The sequence below is a fragment of the Mus pahari genome, chromosome X (genome assembly GCF_900095145.1).
Source record: "Mus pahari chromosome X, PAHARI_EIJ_v1.1, whole genome shotgun sequence".
Lineage (NCBI taxonomy): Eukaryota > Metazoa > Chordata > Mammalia > Rodentia > Muridae > Mus > Mus pahari.
The window spans coordinates 98313662-98327120 of record NC_034613.1 but is presented as its reverse complement, the minus strand read 5'-3'; the positions used below and the strand labels follow the sequence as shown (position 1 = coordinate 98327120).

The window sequence follows — 13459 nt, the reverse complement described above, 5'->3', positions numbered from 1 at the left end:
GAGTGCTGGGATTAAAGGCGTGTACCACCACACCCAGCTGACAAATAAATATATTAATGCCAAAAAAAAACTATATAACCGAATATTTTCTATGCTTTTGTAGCTGATACACTTCTGAAGATTCAAACACTAATAACAATGATTAAATTAAATATCATCCTGTAAATTTTATTCCCTTTGGCCAGTGTAAAAGTAGTGATAGATGAGCCCAAAATTTCTCATCTAAAATCTTCAGATGACTATCAAGAGTTCTTCATGATGGAAATGGTACTTATAAAGGGGAGAGAAGTAAATACTCAGTTAAATTTCAAATCATATGCCCCAGAACAGGGGAACGCCAAGGCCAGGAAGCAGGAGTGGTTGGGTTGGGGAGGAGGGATTCTGGAGGGTACAGGGGGCTTTAGGGTTAGCATTTCAAATATAAATGAAGAAAATATCTAATAAAAAGAAAGTCAAAAAAAAAAAAAAAAAGCTGGAGCCTACATCATTAACCTGACCTCAAAATGTATAGAAAATTTTAAATCTTATTCAATCATTTGAGTTTTTTTGAGGGTGCTGAAACATTTTTATGGTAATATTATTCAGAAATTGATTTAGAATTCCAAATGAACCATTTCTTTTTCTATGAACAAAATAGAGCATAATTAATTTAATACCAAGATATCTACCACAGTTTTGTAAATTGTATCTTGGGTATTCTTAAGTTTCTGGGGTAATATCCACTTATCAGTGAGTGCATATCGTGTGTGTTCTTTTGTGATTGGGTTACCTTGCTAAGGATGATATCCTCCAGATACATCCATTTGCCTAAGAATTTCATAAATTCAGTGTTCTTAATATCTGAGTAGTACTCCATTGTATAAATGTACCACATTTTCTGTATCCACTCCTCTGTTGAGNGACATCTGGGTTCTTTCCAGCTTCNGGCTATTATAAATAAGGCTGCTATGAACATAGTGGAGCATGTGTCATTACAAGTTGGAACATCTTAGAAGAAGGAAGATCAAAGTATGGATACTTCATTTCTTCTTAGAAGGGGGAAAAATACCCATGGAAGGAGTTATAGAGACAAAGTTTGGAGCTGAGATGGAAGGAAGGACCATCCAGAGACTGCCCCACCCTGGGGCCCACCCTATAAACAACCATCAAACCCAGACACTATTCCTTATGCCAACAAGATTTTGCTGACAGGACTCTGATATAGCTGTCTCCTGTGAGGCTATGCCAGTGCCTGGCAAATACAGAAGTGGATGCTCACAGTCATCTATTGGATAGAACACAGGGTCCCCAATGAAGGAGCTACCGAAAGTACGCAAGTAGCTGAAGGGGTCTGCAGCTCTATAGGAGGAACAACAATATGAACGAACCAGTACCCCCAGAGCTCGTGTCTCTAGCTGCACATGTGGCAGAGGATGGCCTCGTCTGCCATCAATGGGAGGAGAGGCCCTTGGTCTTGTGAAGGTTCTATGCCCCAGTATAGGGGAATACCAGGGCCAGGAGGAAGGAGTGGGTGTGTTGGGGAGCAAGGGGAGAGGGGAGGGTAAAGGGGATCTTCAGAGAGGAAACTCAGAAAGGGGATAGCATTTGAAATGGAAATGAAGAAAATACCTAATTATAAAAAAAGAAAAAAAAAAAAGAAATCTACCAGAGATATACTCAAGATAGTATATCTTTTATCTCTAAGCAGGCCTCCAGTGACATATCCCCTCTAATAATGACACAGTTCCTAACCCTTCTCAAACAGTTCCACCATTTGGGAATCAAATATTCTAAAATATGAGTTGATGGTGGCCATACCTATTCCAAAAACCACACTCATCATCTGCTGTAAGTAGATATACCTTCTAACTTATGTCTTTTATCTACCTTATAAAGAAAAGAGCTGTGGTCAGAACAAATTAAGAACAACTCCAGTATTTTATTGAAAATTTGAAAGTGTTTCTCAGATATTTGTATTTCATATTTAAGAACTCTTTATTTAGTTCTATAACTCCATTTTATTTGGTTTCTTTATTTTGTTAATGTTTAATGTTTTGGGTTTTTACATATTTTAGATATTAACCCTCCATATGATGCATAATTAGAAAAGTTTTTTTTTCTATTATGTAGGGTGTTTCGTGGTATAGGTTGCTTTCTTTGTTGTACAGAAACATTTTATTTTCATGAGATCCTACTTATTAATATTTGTACTTAATACATGTGCAATTAGATTCCTAACCACAAAGTCATTTCCTATGGTAACAAGTTCAAGAATATTTCATACTTTATCTGCTCTGATACAGGGTACCAGATTTTTGTTGAGGTCTTTGATCTATAGATCTTAAATGTATCCTGTTTTATAAATATAGCCACTGGTGCAATAGTAGTATAAAGCTGATAGGAGTGACCAACCACAAACTCATTGGACTCAACAAGATGAAACCTATAACTGGCACCACTAGCAGTCAAAGAACTTAAGGCTAAACAGACAGGTCATTGGATGGAAGGAAGAACTTACTACTATTACTCAAATAAATGGACATAAAATTAAAGTGACTCCAAATAGTTTATCATTGTAGCTACGGACAAATGAATCTTAACCCTAATTTTAAAAGCTTCTACAGAAATGATAAGAAATGATGTAGAAAATGATGCATGTGGTTACTGGAATAAGTATGGCCCCATAGACTCATATTTTAGAGTGCATGATCCTCAGTTGGTGAAACTCTTTGGGAAGGGTTAGGAACTGTGGCATTATTGACAGAAGTGTTTCATTGGGGACCTGCTTTAAGATTAAAAAAAAAAAGAAACATGCAATTTTAAGTATGCTTTCTTTACCTGATATTTGTGGATGGAGATTTGAGTTCTCAGCTGTTCCTGCTGTCATATCTCTGCTCAGCTATCATAAACTCTAATACTTTGAAACCCTAGACAGAAATACTTTTAAATATAAGTTGTGTTGGTCGTGGTATTTTCTTACAGCAATAGAAAAGCAACTAATAAAATGAGTAACAAAAACACCCTCAGCTGACAAAGTTGGGACACTAAGATACAACCAAACTTTCAGCCCTACAGTAACATATATACCTCACCTCTACTCACAAGACACAGCGATCAGTACAGATTATAGGGAATAAATAAACATTAAAGAATGTCATATGTTTTGATCATATTCACCTGTCTTACCTAGCTCTTTTCTGTCTATCCCCTTTTCTTTACCCACCAGGATTTGTGTCTTATTTTTTGACTTTACTAAGACCAATTTGTGATGCCCCAGGTATTCTTGGATGGTATTCTTCTACTAAAGTGTGGACCACTTTCCAGGGACCTACTCTGTCAGTTTCTCATCATGCACTCCCGTCCACTCATCTCTCCATCCCCTTGTATCTGTTCTTCACCCTTGCAACACCACCCAAATAACACACACACACACACACACACACACACACACACACACACACCAAAGAGAATGAAACATAAAAAAAATCTCATCATAGAAACTAGTATGTCACAGTGTGTCACACAGTATATATGTCCATACATCTTCACTTGTAAAGGTTTAATGCAATGACTCATTATTCTGGTTTGAGGTCTCTGTCTTCTATGGCACCATCAATATTAGATCCTCACTGGGTCTCTTCACCATTATCCTGTTGTTGCCCTGTGTCATGGAGATCCTGTAGCTTTGGATAAGCAGGATAGGCCCTTTAACACATTCCAGCCATTTTCAGATGATATAGATTTGGGGTTGGGACACCTCAGAGCCCTGAATCTGGGACTGTGTGGTAGGTGATCTGGTTGGCTTCACCCTATCAACACCACTAATTTGAGCTCTCCATCACTGCTCTGGCAAGGCCACCCTATGCTTCCATAGGGAGGAAACTGTAAACTCTCCTGATCTCATGCCCTCAAAGCCAACTCTCCAGGAACCTTGCCTCCAAGGTCAGTTCCTCTGTGAAGTTCAGGGCCCACTCTCCCAGTGCTACAGCTTGCAAAGAGCTGGGGCAACTCTCTCACTCTCATGTCCTAATGGCTGGCTACCTTGGGCCTTCACCATCAGGGCCAGCTCCACTATTTGCACAGGTGAAGTGAAGGGCCTGCTCCCCAGCAACGCTACAGGCAGTTCTCATCTGCTTCAGGTGGTGGTAGGGGCAACCCCCCTGCACCCATGCCACCTCAGGTCAGAGGAGCTGGTAGACGAGTTCTTCCACGATCTCACCCTCAGGGTGGGTTCAGCTGTGCCCCCCTTTACCAGGGCCCCCTCTGCTATTCTACTAAGGGGATCCCACTCTTCAGAGTGTGGCAGCAGACAAGTACAGGGCCAGCTTTTCCACCATCATGACTCCAGAGCCAGCTCTCATGACTGCACCATGTGGGGAGGGAATCACCCACATCCACATACATGCATACACACACACACACACACACACACACACACACACACACACACACACACTACCTCACAGCAGACGAGTAGTGGGGCCATCCTTAAAAAACAAAAAAGTGAAAAAAATAACAAAAATAAAAGTAACTTTGTAGTGAGCAAATGCTATATTTCTGCCACCCTTAAGCACAAATCTTCCGAAACATATAGATATGTCCTGAGGGCTTGGGAACCAGTCATTTGTAAATGATTATTCACAGAGATAGCAGAGGCGGTTTAATTCACCAAATAAATTCATTCTATCTCTGAATTCTACTCTCACATCTTTGAAATAGCAATTTAAATGCTGCCTCCTCATGGGAACCTTTGTATGTCTTTCTTTGCCATGACAAATTTCTTCTTTTTTTCCAGTATTTTCATAATAATTTATAGGTTCAGATCATAATCATCAAAATTCAGCAAATTTTATTTTCTCCTTTTAGAGATCAAAATATTGCCCTTTTATTGCTAAATATCAGAGATTATCAATCTTAAGTCAATGTAAAAGTGTACTCTAACCTAAAGAAGTGAATTAAATAACTAGCATATCTAGAGAGACTTTTCATGTATGAAATGCCTGTTGCTACCTAAGTGCTTCAAGTCATTAGAATTCCATATAACAAAACATAAAATGACTATTAGCATATAACTTAATGTTCACTTTTATGTCAGCATTTAAATGAAAATTCAGTATGAATTCTTTCCTGATAGTTCATAAGGCAGTTAATTGAATATTATTACTATATTAAGTACAATTTGTTTACATGATCTTATCCTGTATCCACCATGTAAATAAAGTCTTAATTATTCTCTTAGACCTAGATTTCCTTTGGATTATACATGCAATTTCCCAGTACTGTTTAAAGCATGAACATTCAGGAAGATCATTCCCATAACTAGTAATTAGGTCATAAATTTTGCTGACTCTGATCTCCCTTGTCAAGATCCTGTACTTCATTTTTTCCCTGGAAGGTACTAAAATAAACTAAAGTTGAAAAATGAGAAATCTGGCTCAGTGTTTGATCTCATTTTAAATCCTGAGATAGGAAACCTAAGGACATCAAAGACATACTGGTCTCTCAGGTTAAGAAAAATATGTTACATTAAATTCTTAAAATAAGATTATATTTTAATGTAAACTTTTAAAATTATAATTTATCACTTTGTAATTTAATCAAGATTTTAATTATGCAGGCTATTAAAAACTCAGAAACTGAAATAGTTTAATACCAGTATTACATTCAAGTTTGCTTTCCTTCACTACACAGGGTACAATTTGTCTCTACATCAAAATGAGGAAACTGTGTTGTAAATGTTGCATGGTCCATAACAGAGACTACGGTATTCTGTTTCTACATACAGCATGAAATACAGGAAGAAATTATTTTTATAGCGGTAATTTACATCTTAAGAAGAAGATTGTATCTAGGAAATAACAATAATTATTTACCGCCAGATTTTGGAGCACTGGTATGTTATTCAAAATTGTGATATCCTGAAATATACATAGTGTAGGATACTGTGTAAATTATTCCTTCATAAAAGCATTAAATTTCAAAAGGTTTTTATTTTTTTACACTGATCACATTTTTAGCATAGTAAAATGATTTATTAATAATAATGATAATTATTATATTTATTTACATCCCAAATGTTGCCCTCCCTCTCAGTTCCCCCTTGAAGAGTTCTTCCCCTATCCTCACTCCCCTTCACCTCTGGGAGAGTGACCTCACCTCCCTCTCTGGGTCATCAAGTTTCTAGAGGATTATGCACATCCCCTCCCACTGAGGCCAGACAATGCCACCCTCTGCTACATAAGTGCTAGGGGCCCTGGACCAGCCCATTTGTGCTCTTTGTTTGGTGGTTTAGTCTCTGGGAGCCCCCAGGAGTCCCAGATAATTGACACTGTTGGTCAGAGTTGCCATCTCCTTCAACTCCTTCAGTCTTTCCCCTAACTCTTGGCATAGGGGTCACTGACATCAGTCCTGTGGTTGGCTGTGAGTATCTGCCTCTGTCTCAGCCAGTTGCTAGTAAGGCCTCTCAGAAGACAGCCATACCAGCCTCCTGTCTGATCTTGGTTTAATTCTGGGCACATTTAAGACACTTTAAGGCTGAATTTCAGCTTGAATTGATAGGCCTTTAGACATAGAAGCTGGTAGTTCTCTTCTTGTATATTCATTTTGATATTTCTTTAGCCAGTGATTAGATCAAGACAAAGTCTTTTTACAATACAGCATTGGTGACTAGACAGAATGCTAAAAATATCAACCCTTTGGACCTAGTCAAATGTGAGATCAATATTTAAGGCTAGAATTCAATGGTTTTATGACTTAAGGCTAGAATTCAATGGTTTTATGACTTAGACAAAGAATACTACTGTGTGCCTCTGTTTCTTTCATTTGAAAATCTACAAATATTAGAAAAACCCTTTCACTGTATTTTGGTGGGAATTATAGAAGCCAGCAGTCCAGATATTATAAATCCATAAGACAGGCATTTTCAACTTATTTCCTGTTAAATTGTACCAACGATATATAGAACAAAGATACTACTGGCTCTGTAATTCACCAGGGACATAGCAAGTATACATGGAAAGATCCACAGTGTATTAAAAATCAGTCATTTTACATTTTGATTTGATTAAATACTTTTCCTCCTTAATTGAGTTTTCCATTTCCCTTAAAAATAAAGTTGTAGCATTCTTTTTTGTCGGAGCCTAGATGTAAAGAAATTAGCCAACCAATCTATTTGCTGCATTGTTTTGAGTTTAATTTTAGCGGGGAACTTGTAACTTCTTCAACAGTTATTTGTCGTTTTGATTGTTATTTTTCTCTTAAATCATCAAATCTTAATCATTAATTTATTAATCTATTCACCCACATATGCAAAGACTTGTGTTCACATGCTCCAGAAATGTAAGAACACTATCAAATGATAAAGGTCACGTTACAATTGTCATAGAATTACTATAAGTACATTTCTTTCTCTCTCTTGTCTTTCCTTCTTTGATAGCTCTCTTTTGTACTGCCTTTTTACTTAGGCACGGTCAACAATGGTTTGAATCCAGCAGTCCCACCATTTACCTGTAGTTCTACAACTGAGAAGACTGTACCTGTCAACCTATAATATGGGCTGTGCCTTTCATTGTGAAAATGATGGGGTAAGAAGTATGTCTTTCATCTGAAATAGGACACTGTTTTCAGATATGTGATAGCTAATATAATAACAATTAGAATGAAATTACACAACAAAACAGTAGAAAGGTGGCAGGCATAGTATCCAAGAAAGAAGAAAGGTATAGATTTTTGATCAATCTGTACTATGTAGAGAAAACTCCTCTTCCTCTCTCTCTCTCTCTCTCTCTCTCTCTCTCTCTCTCTCTCTCTCTCTCTTTGGGTAAGGGCCGAAGTCACTCACCTGTGGTAGAATTAAGGTCATCTGGCTCTGACTCAGTCCCATTTTGGCTTCCATTACCTTGAAGGGTATTCATTGCCATAAGCTTCATCTTCTGGAGCTTCATGGCCTCAGCCATCGCTGCAGCTGTGATACCTAAACCAAAACCATCAATTTAAAAATTGGAATATTTGCTTAATGACAGGAAAATCTGGGGAGTTATTTCCAAGGAATATTCTGGGTAGACATGCAGAAAGGTAAACCATAAGTAAGCATTAAAATAATGAATATTTGAAAACATAATAATTTCTTATAACAAATATCATGAAAATCTATTTTTAAAAGACGAGACTATGGGTCTTATCCTCAATTAAAAGCACAGAGAAACAAGTAAAAAGGTTAAAAATTTTCAGTTGTTCACTTTATTTGTTATTTAATTAAAGGAAGTATTAAGAGCAAAAACTTAAAATCTGTGTATGTATGAACAGAAGTCTAAAGTTGCTAGGGGTGAGAGGGAGGGGAGAATCTCTAGGAAGGTCAAGAGAGCTTGAATAGTGGAGGTTCCCAGGTTAATGTGAGTGACTATAGCCAAGATGCCTAACATTGGGGTCATGGAACCTGAAGAGGTCACCCCTATAACCAGGGCAGGGTCTGAAGTGGAGTGATAAGGACAACAATGCACCCACAAATCTTTCAACCCAAAATTTGTCCTGTTTCTAAGAAATGCAGAGATGGAGCAGAGAGTGAAGGAAAGGCCAGCCAATAACCAGCCTAACCTGTAAATCTATCCCATGACCAATCCCTGAGATTATTAATTATACTTTGTTATGCTTGCGGACAGGGAGCACAACTGTCCTCTGAGAGTCTCCATGCAGCAGCAGACTGAAATAAATGCAGGAACCCACAGCCAAATATTAGACAGGAGGTTGGGATACTTATAGAGGAGTTGAGGGAAAGATTATAGGCCCTAAAGGGGAAGAGAACACCACAGGAAGACTAACATAGTCAACTACCCAGGACACTTAAGAACTCTCAGAGATTGAGGCACCAACCAAAGAACATACATGGTCTGGAATGAAGCCCCAGAACATATGTAGCAGATGTGCAGCTTAGTCTCTATGGCTTCCTATTCTGGCCTCAGTGAAAGAGGATACACCTAATCTGTCAGAGATTTGATGTGTCACAATGAATGGATATTCAGTGTGGGGCCCACCCTCTGAAGGGGATGGGAGATGGGGGAGAGATAAGTAAATTTAAAAGAGGACTATAGGAGGGGAAGCACTAGAGTGGTAGAGAGGGCAGTAGCAACATACAAGCAATATGTAGGTAGAATTGGAAAAAATGGGGGTTGAGGCTTTAGTTGAGGCAAATATCATAAAGAAGGAGGAAGGTGGAAGAGAGAAAAAAATACTGAGTATGACTGAAAAAGTCATAAAGATTCATATTAGTTTTATGTAACATTGCACATTTACGCATGAGATAAACACACATACACACACACACACACACACACACACACACACACACACACACACACACTGTTATATCACTAAGAAAAACCCTGCTGCTAGGCATGACAAAATCCATTTTAAGTTGTTTGTTAGAATTCAAGAGACTCCAAAATCAATACATGCTATTTTTTTTAACTTTTTCCAATTTTTTATTGGGTATTTTCTTCAATTACATTTCTAATGCTATCCTGAATGTCCCCTATACCCTCACTCCACCCTGCTCCCCTACCCACCCACTCCCACTTGTTGGCCCTGGTGTTCCCCTCTATGGGGCATATAAAGTTTACAAGACCAAGGGGCCTCTCTTCCCAATGATGGCCAACTAGGCCATCTTCTGCTACATATGCAGCTAGAGACATGAGCTCTGGGATTACTGGTTAGTTCATATTGTTGTTCCACCTATAGGGTTGCAGACCCCTTCAGCTCCTTGGGTACTTTCTCAAGCTCCTCCATTGGGGACCCTGTGTTCCATCCAATAACTGACTGTGAGCATCCACTTCTCTGTTTGCTAGGCACTGACATAGCCTCACAAGAAAGCTACATGCTATTCTTACTGCCTTTGGTTTATCCGAAAGGTTGAAGTTCCTTATTATCAAAGATACTATGCATTTTAGACATAGGACTCAGAGAATTTGAGCTGCATCTATCCTGAAAGCCTTCTTTTTGAAGATTAGCTTTGATAATACCAAGAATACCAGAAGACACTAACTATACTGCTAACAAGAAATCCTGCCCACTTGTGAAGCCTATGAACCACAATAATGATCTGCTTGGCAAGATATTCCTACAAGCATAATATTGTTAGTTACACTTGTTCAGTAAACAACATAAATTAGACTTAAAGCCTACTCAACAGGATGAAAATCATACCTGATACTGGAGTTTACCAAAGTTTCCAGGGATTCTGATATCTTAGATCTTAGAGAAGATCCTTTTACCATTTTAGTAAACTATCATAGGTCCTAACTGCATTTTAAATTCTTATCCTTCTAACCATAGATGAGAGAGGCACTAGCTCTTCATCAAAGAATGCTTTCGTATGCAGAATAGAGACCTTCACAGAAGTCCACAATTGGTCAATATGCAGAGAACAGTTGATCTCAGGAGTAGTACCCAGACTCACTGGATACATCTATAAGTATAACACCCATATCTAATGCTCAAGGTACATAGTGGAAAATGGTGTAGAATTATAAAGACATGAGACCAGAAAATCAGAAGCGACTTTGTCTCCTACAATCACCTATGGTATCTCAAGAATATGGCTGTCATAATGAGACCTGAACAGTAGCAATAATAAATGCTATCATGGAAGGCGTCAATTTCATGAGCTCCCACCTCTAAACTGCTGAGAGAAGGTGGTTTAGTCATCTGCAGGGATGAGAATCCTCAACTGAATATCTAAACCAAATGGTAAACATTGAAATCATATGCACACTAGTAACACTGAATGGAATCAATTTGCTATATTTCTAAATTGATGTATTTAAACATATATGTAATAATAAGCATTTCTAAAACAAGAAATGGATTTGAAAGGGAAGGGGAATAGGTTACATGGAAGGGGTTAGAGGGAGGAAAGGGAAGGGACAAAATAATGTAATTATATCTAATTTAAAAATAAAAATTATATTAAAATACAAAATAATAAACTATTTATATTTAAGTGACCGAAATAGAATTAGAATGGAAGACATATCCATGCTATCAAGGAAACACATATATATTACACTTACTTATATTTGAACATTTATTTCTATATCTTCTATTCTTATGTGTCTGTTTCATTATCAGACCAATATTTGTCACTGTAATTTTTAACAAGTATAACATTTTAAATTCATTGCTGGCAAGTTCATGAAATCCCATTAGTTCCTTCTGACTCGTCCCAAATCCTCTCTCCAAAATTCTCACTCCAAGTTTATTTCATAATCATTTAAATTTAATTAGTGCTACCCATTTCTCAACAGTCCTTAGTTGTGTGTAGCTCTTTATATACAGGCGGATATTCAGGAGATTTGCCTCTTCCGTGTTGCATGTATGTTCTATGATAACATGTCTATTGGTATTGTTATTGCTCAGGTCTTGTTAAGGCAGTCATATTAGTGAGCTATTCATAAAGGGTGCATTATGCATAGCTATAGGAGCATCAACTGAATCTTGGTTTGCCTACCAGAAGGCACATTTCTAAAAACCAACTCTTATATATGGCACCCATTAATTATCAATAACTCCTTAGCTAGGAGTGCAAGCACTTGAGTCCCTCCAATATCTATGCTTGAATTCTAACTGACTTGATTTTGTGTAGGTCTTCTGTAGACAAACACAGCTGCTGTGAGTCCATAAATATAATAGTCATATCAACAAAATATGGTTTTACCCCACTACTGCTTAACTTTTGCATCATACAAACTTTGAGTCCCTTCAAGTAAAAAGTTCAATGCCAGAAATGTTATATGCCCCATTAATCTGCTAGTTGGGAAGACTTAAAGACCCCTAAAAATACTGGTTGTGTTCATAGTTCTTGTTCTCCCAACAAAAGTTGAGAGTACGACCCCATGGCTGAAAGCACTACATATTTGAGACATAGGAAATTAAGTCAAGCTATTTCTGATCTAGAAGCTTTATCACTTTTGGCAAGCTTCCATAGTGCCAGAAGTTGCAATGTAGCTTGATGAGGGAAACAGTAATCAACACTCTTACCCAGTTGTGAACCCTGGGGGCTACAATATCAATCAGTCTAGCAAGAATATAGCCACAAACACAAAGGTGACATAACTGTTGTGATGGTAAAAAATGATGTCTGAATACGTTTATGACACTCCCTTAAAGAGGAAAATACTGTCTGGTGATGTAAATCTAACCAAGAAGACCTGGTAAGAAAACTCAAAGATCTTAGGGGAGGATCAACTACTATTATTTTTATTAAATAGATATGTTATTATTCAAGTGTTTTGAAGTATATATCACTATAAACATAGATTACTGTAGCTTTCATTCCTCATCCAAAAAGCTTCTTTATGTAGTGGATGACAATTAATGTAGAGACTTACTAATTATCAAAGTGCAGATAATAAAGTTTTTGTGGAATACTCAGTCATAATTAGGACATCTGCATAACATATTCTATGTCTCTACACAGTAGAGTAAACAGAAAGACTGTAGTTACTTTGACTACTGACTATATGATAGTATGTGGCATATGCACAGTCTATACCCTTATCCTTTGAAATTAATAATAAATATTAATAAAGTATCTAATTTGCTGTCTACTTCTTTTCATGTTTCATTAAAGAACAATGTACATATAAAAAGCTATACTTATATAGTATATAACATGATGTCTTTATAGGTAAAAACACATAAATTAAACCATTACTAAAATCTGTGTCATAAATATCCTTTATGAAGCTTCCTGCAGTGTACATGTTGGGGCACAGGCTAGGATAAGAATAGTCAAAATAAGAGCTGCATTCCCAATGTGGGAATGCTTGGTTCTAAACAAAATGCTTCGATCAAATCCCTCATGTCAGGATATGGGAAATTCTTTGGAAGAGAAATGGAAGTATTCTAAGAACCAGTAGGGATGGAAGATAGGAAGGAAATGAGGTCTTCTAGACACAGTGGGACTGAGATACATATGGACTCACAGAGACAAGGGCAACATGCATAATGTCCATATGAGTCAGAAAAGGGTCCCAGCACTGGGGTCATTGAACAGGATTTCACTTCTTTAACAAAAAAATCTATCTCTACTTGAAAACTCTTGTAAAAGAAAGATTAGTTTCCTCCAAGGAGGTCTCACAAGGCATACAAGCCACTCTTAAGGGCAGCTACACCCTCAGCATTAGATGAGCAAAGCAAAATGTACACAATGGTATTTTTTTTATTTGAATTTCTTTATTAGATATTTTCTTTATTTACATTTCAAATGCTTTCCTGAAAGTTCCCTATACGCCCCCACCCCTGCAACCCTAACCACCACTCCTACTTCTTGGCCCTGGCATTCCCCTGTATGGGTCATATAAAGTTTGCAAGATCAAGGGGCCTCTCTTCCCAATGATGGCTGATTAGGCCATCTTCTGCTACATATGCAGCTAGAGACATGAGCCCAGGGGGTACTGGTTAGTTCATATTGTTGTTCCACCTATAG

The 13459-nt window shown here is 37.6% G+C and overlaps 1 protein-coding gene across 3 annotated transcripts in view; it reads right to left on the bottom strand.

The window, feature by feature from the left end:
- The window catches only part of Dach2 (dachshund family transcription factor 2), a 476923-nt gene that overhangs the window by 162866 nt on the left and 300598 nt on the right, over nt 1-13459 (bottom strand). For all 3 annotated transcript variants that reach the window (XM_021187660.1, XM_021187661.1, XM_029534190.1), the window contains one exon: nt 7820-7951. In XM_021187660.1, coding sequence (XP_021043319.1) covers nt 7820-7951 — 132 coding nt within the window. The remainder of the gene's footprint in view (nt 1-7819; nt 7952-13459) is intronic.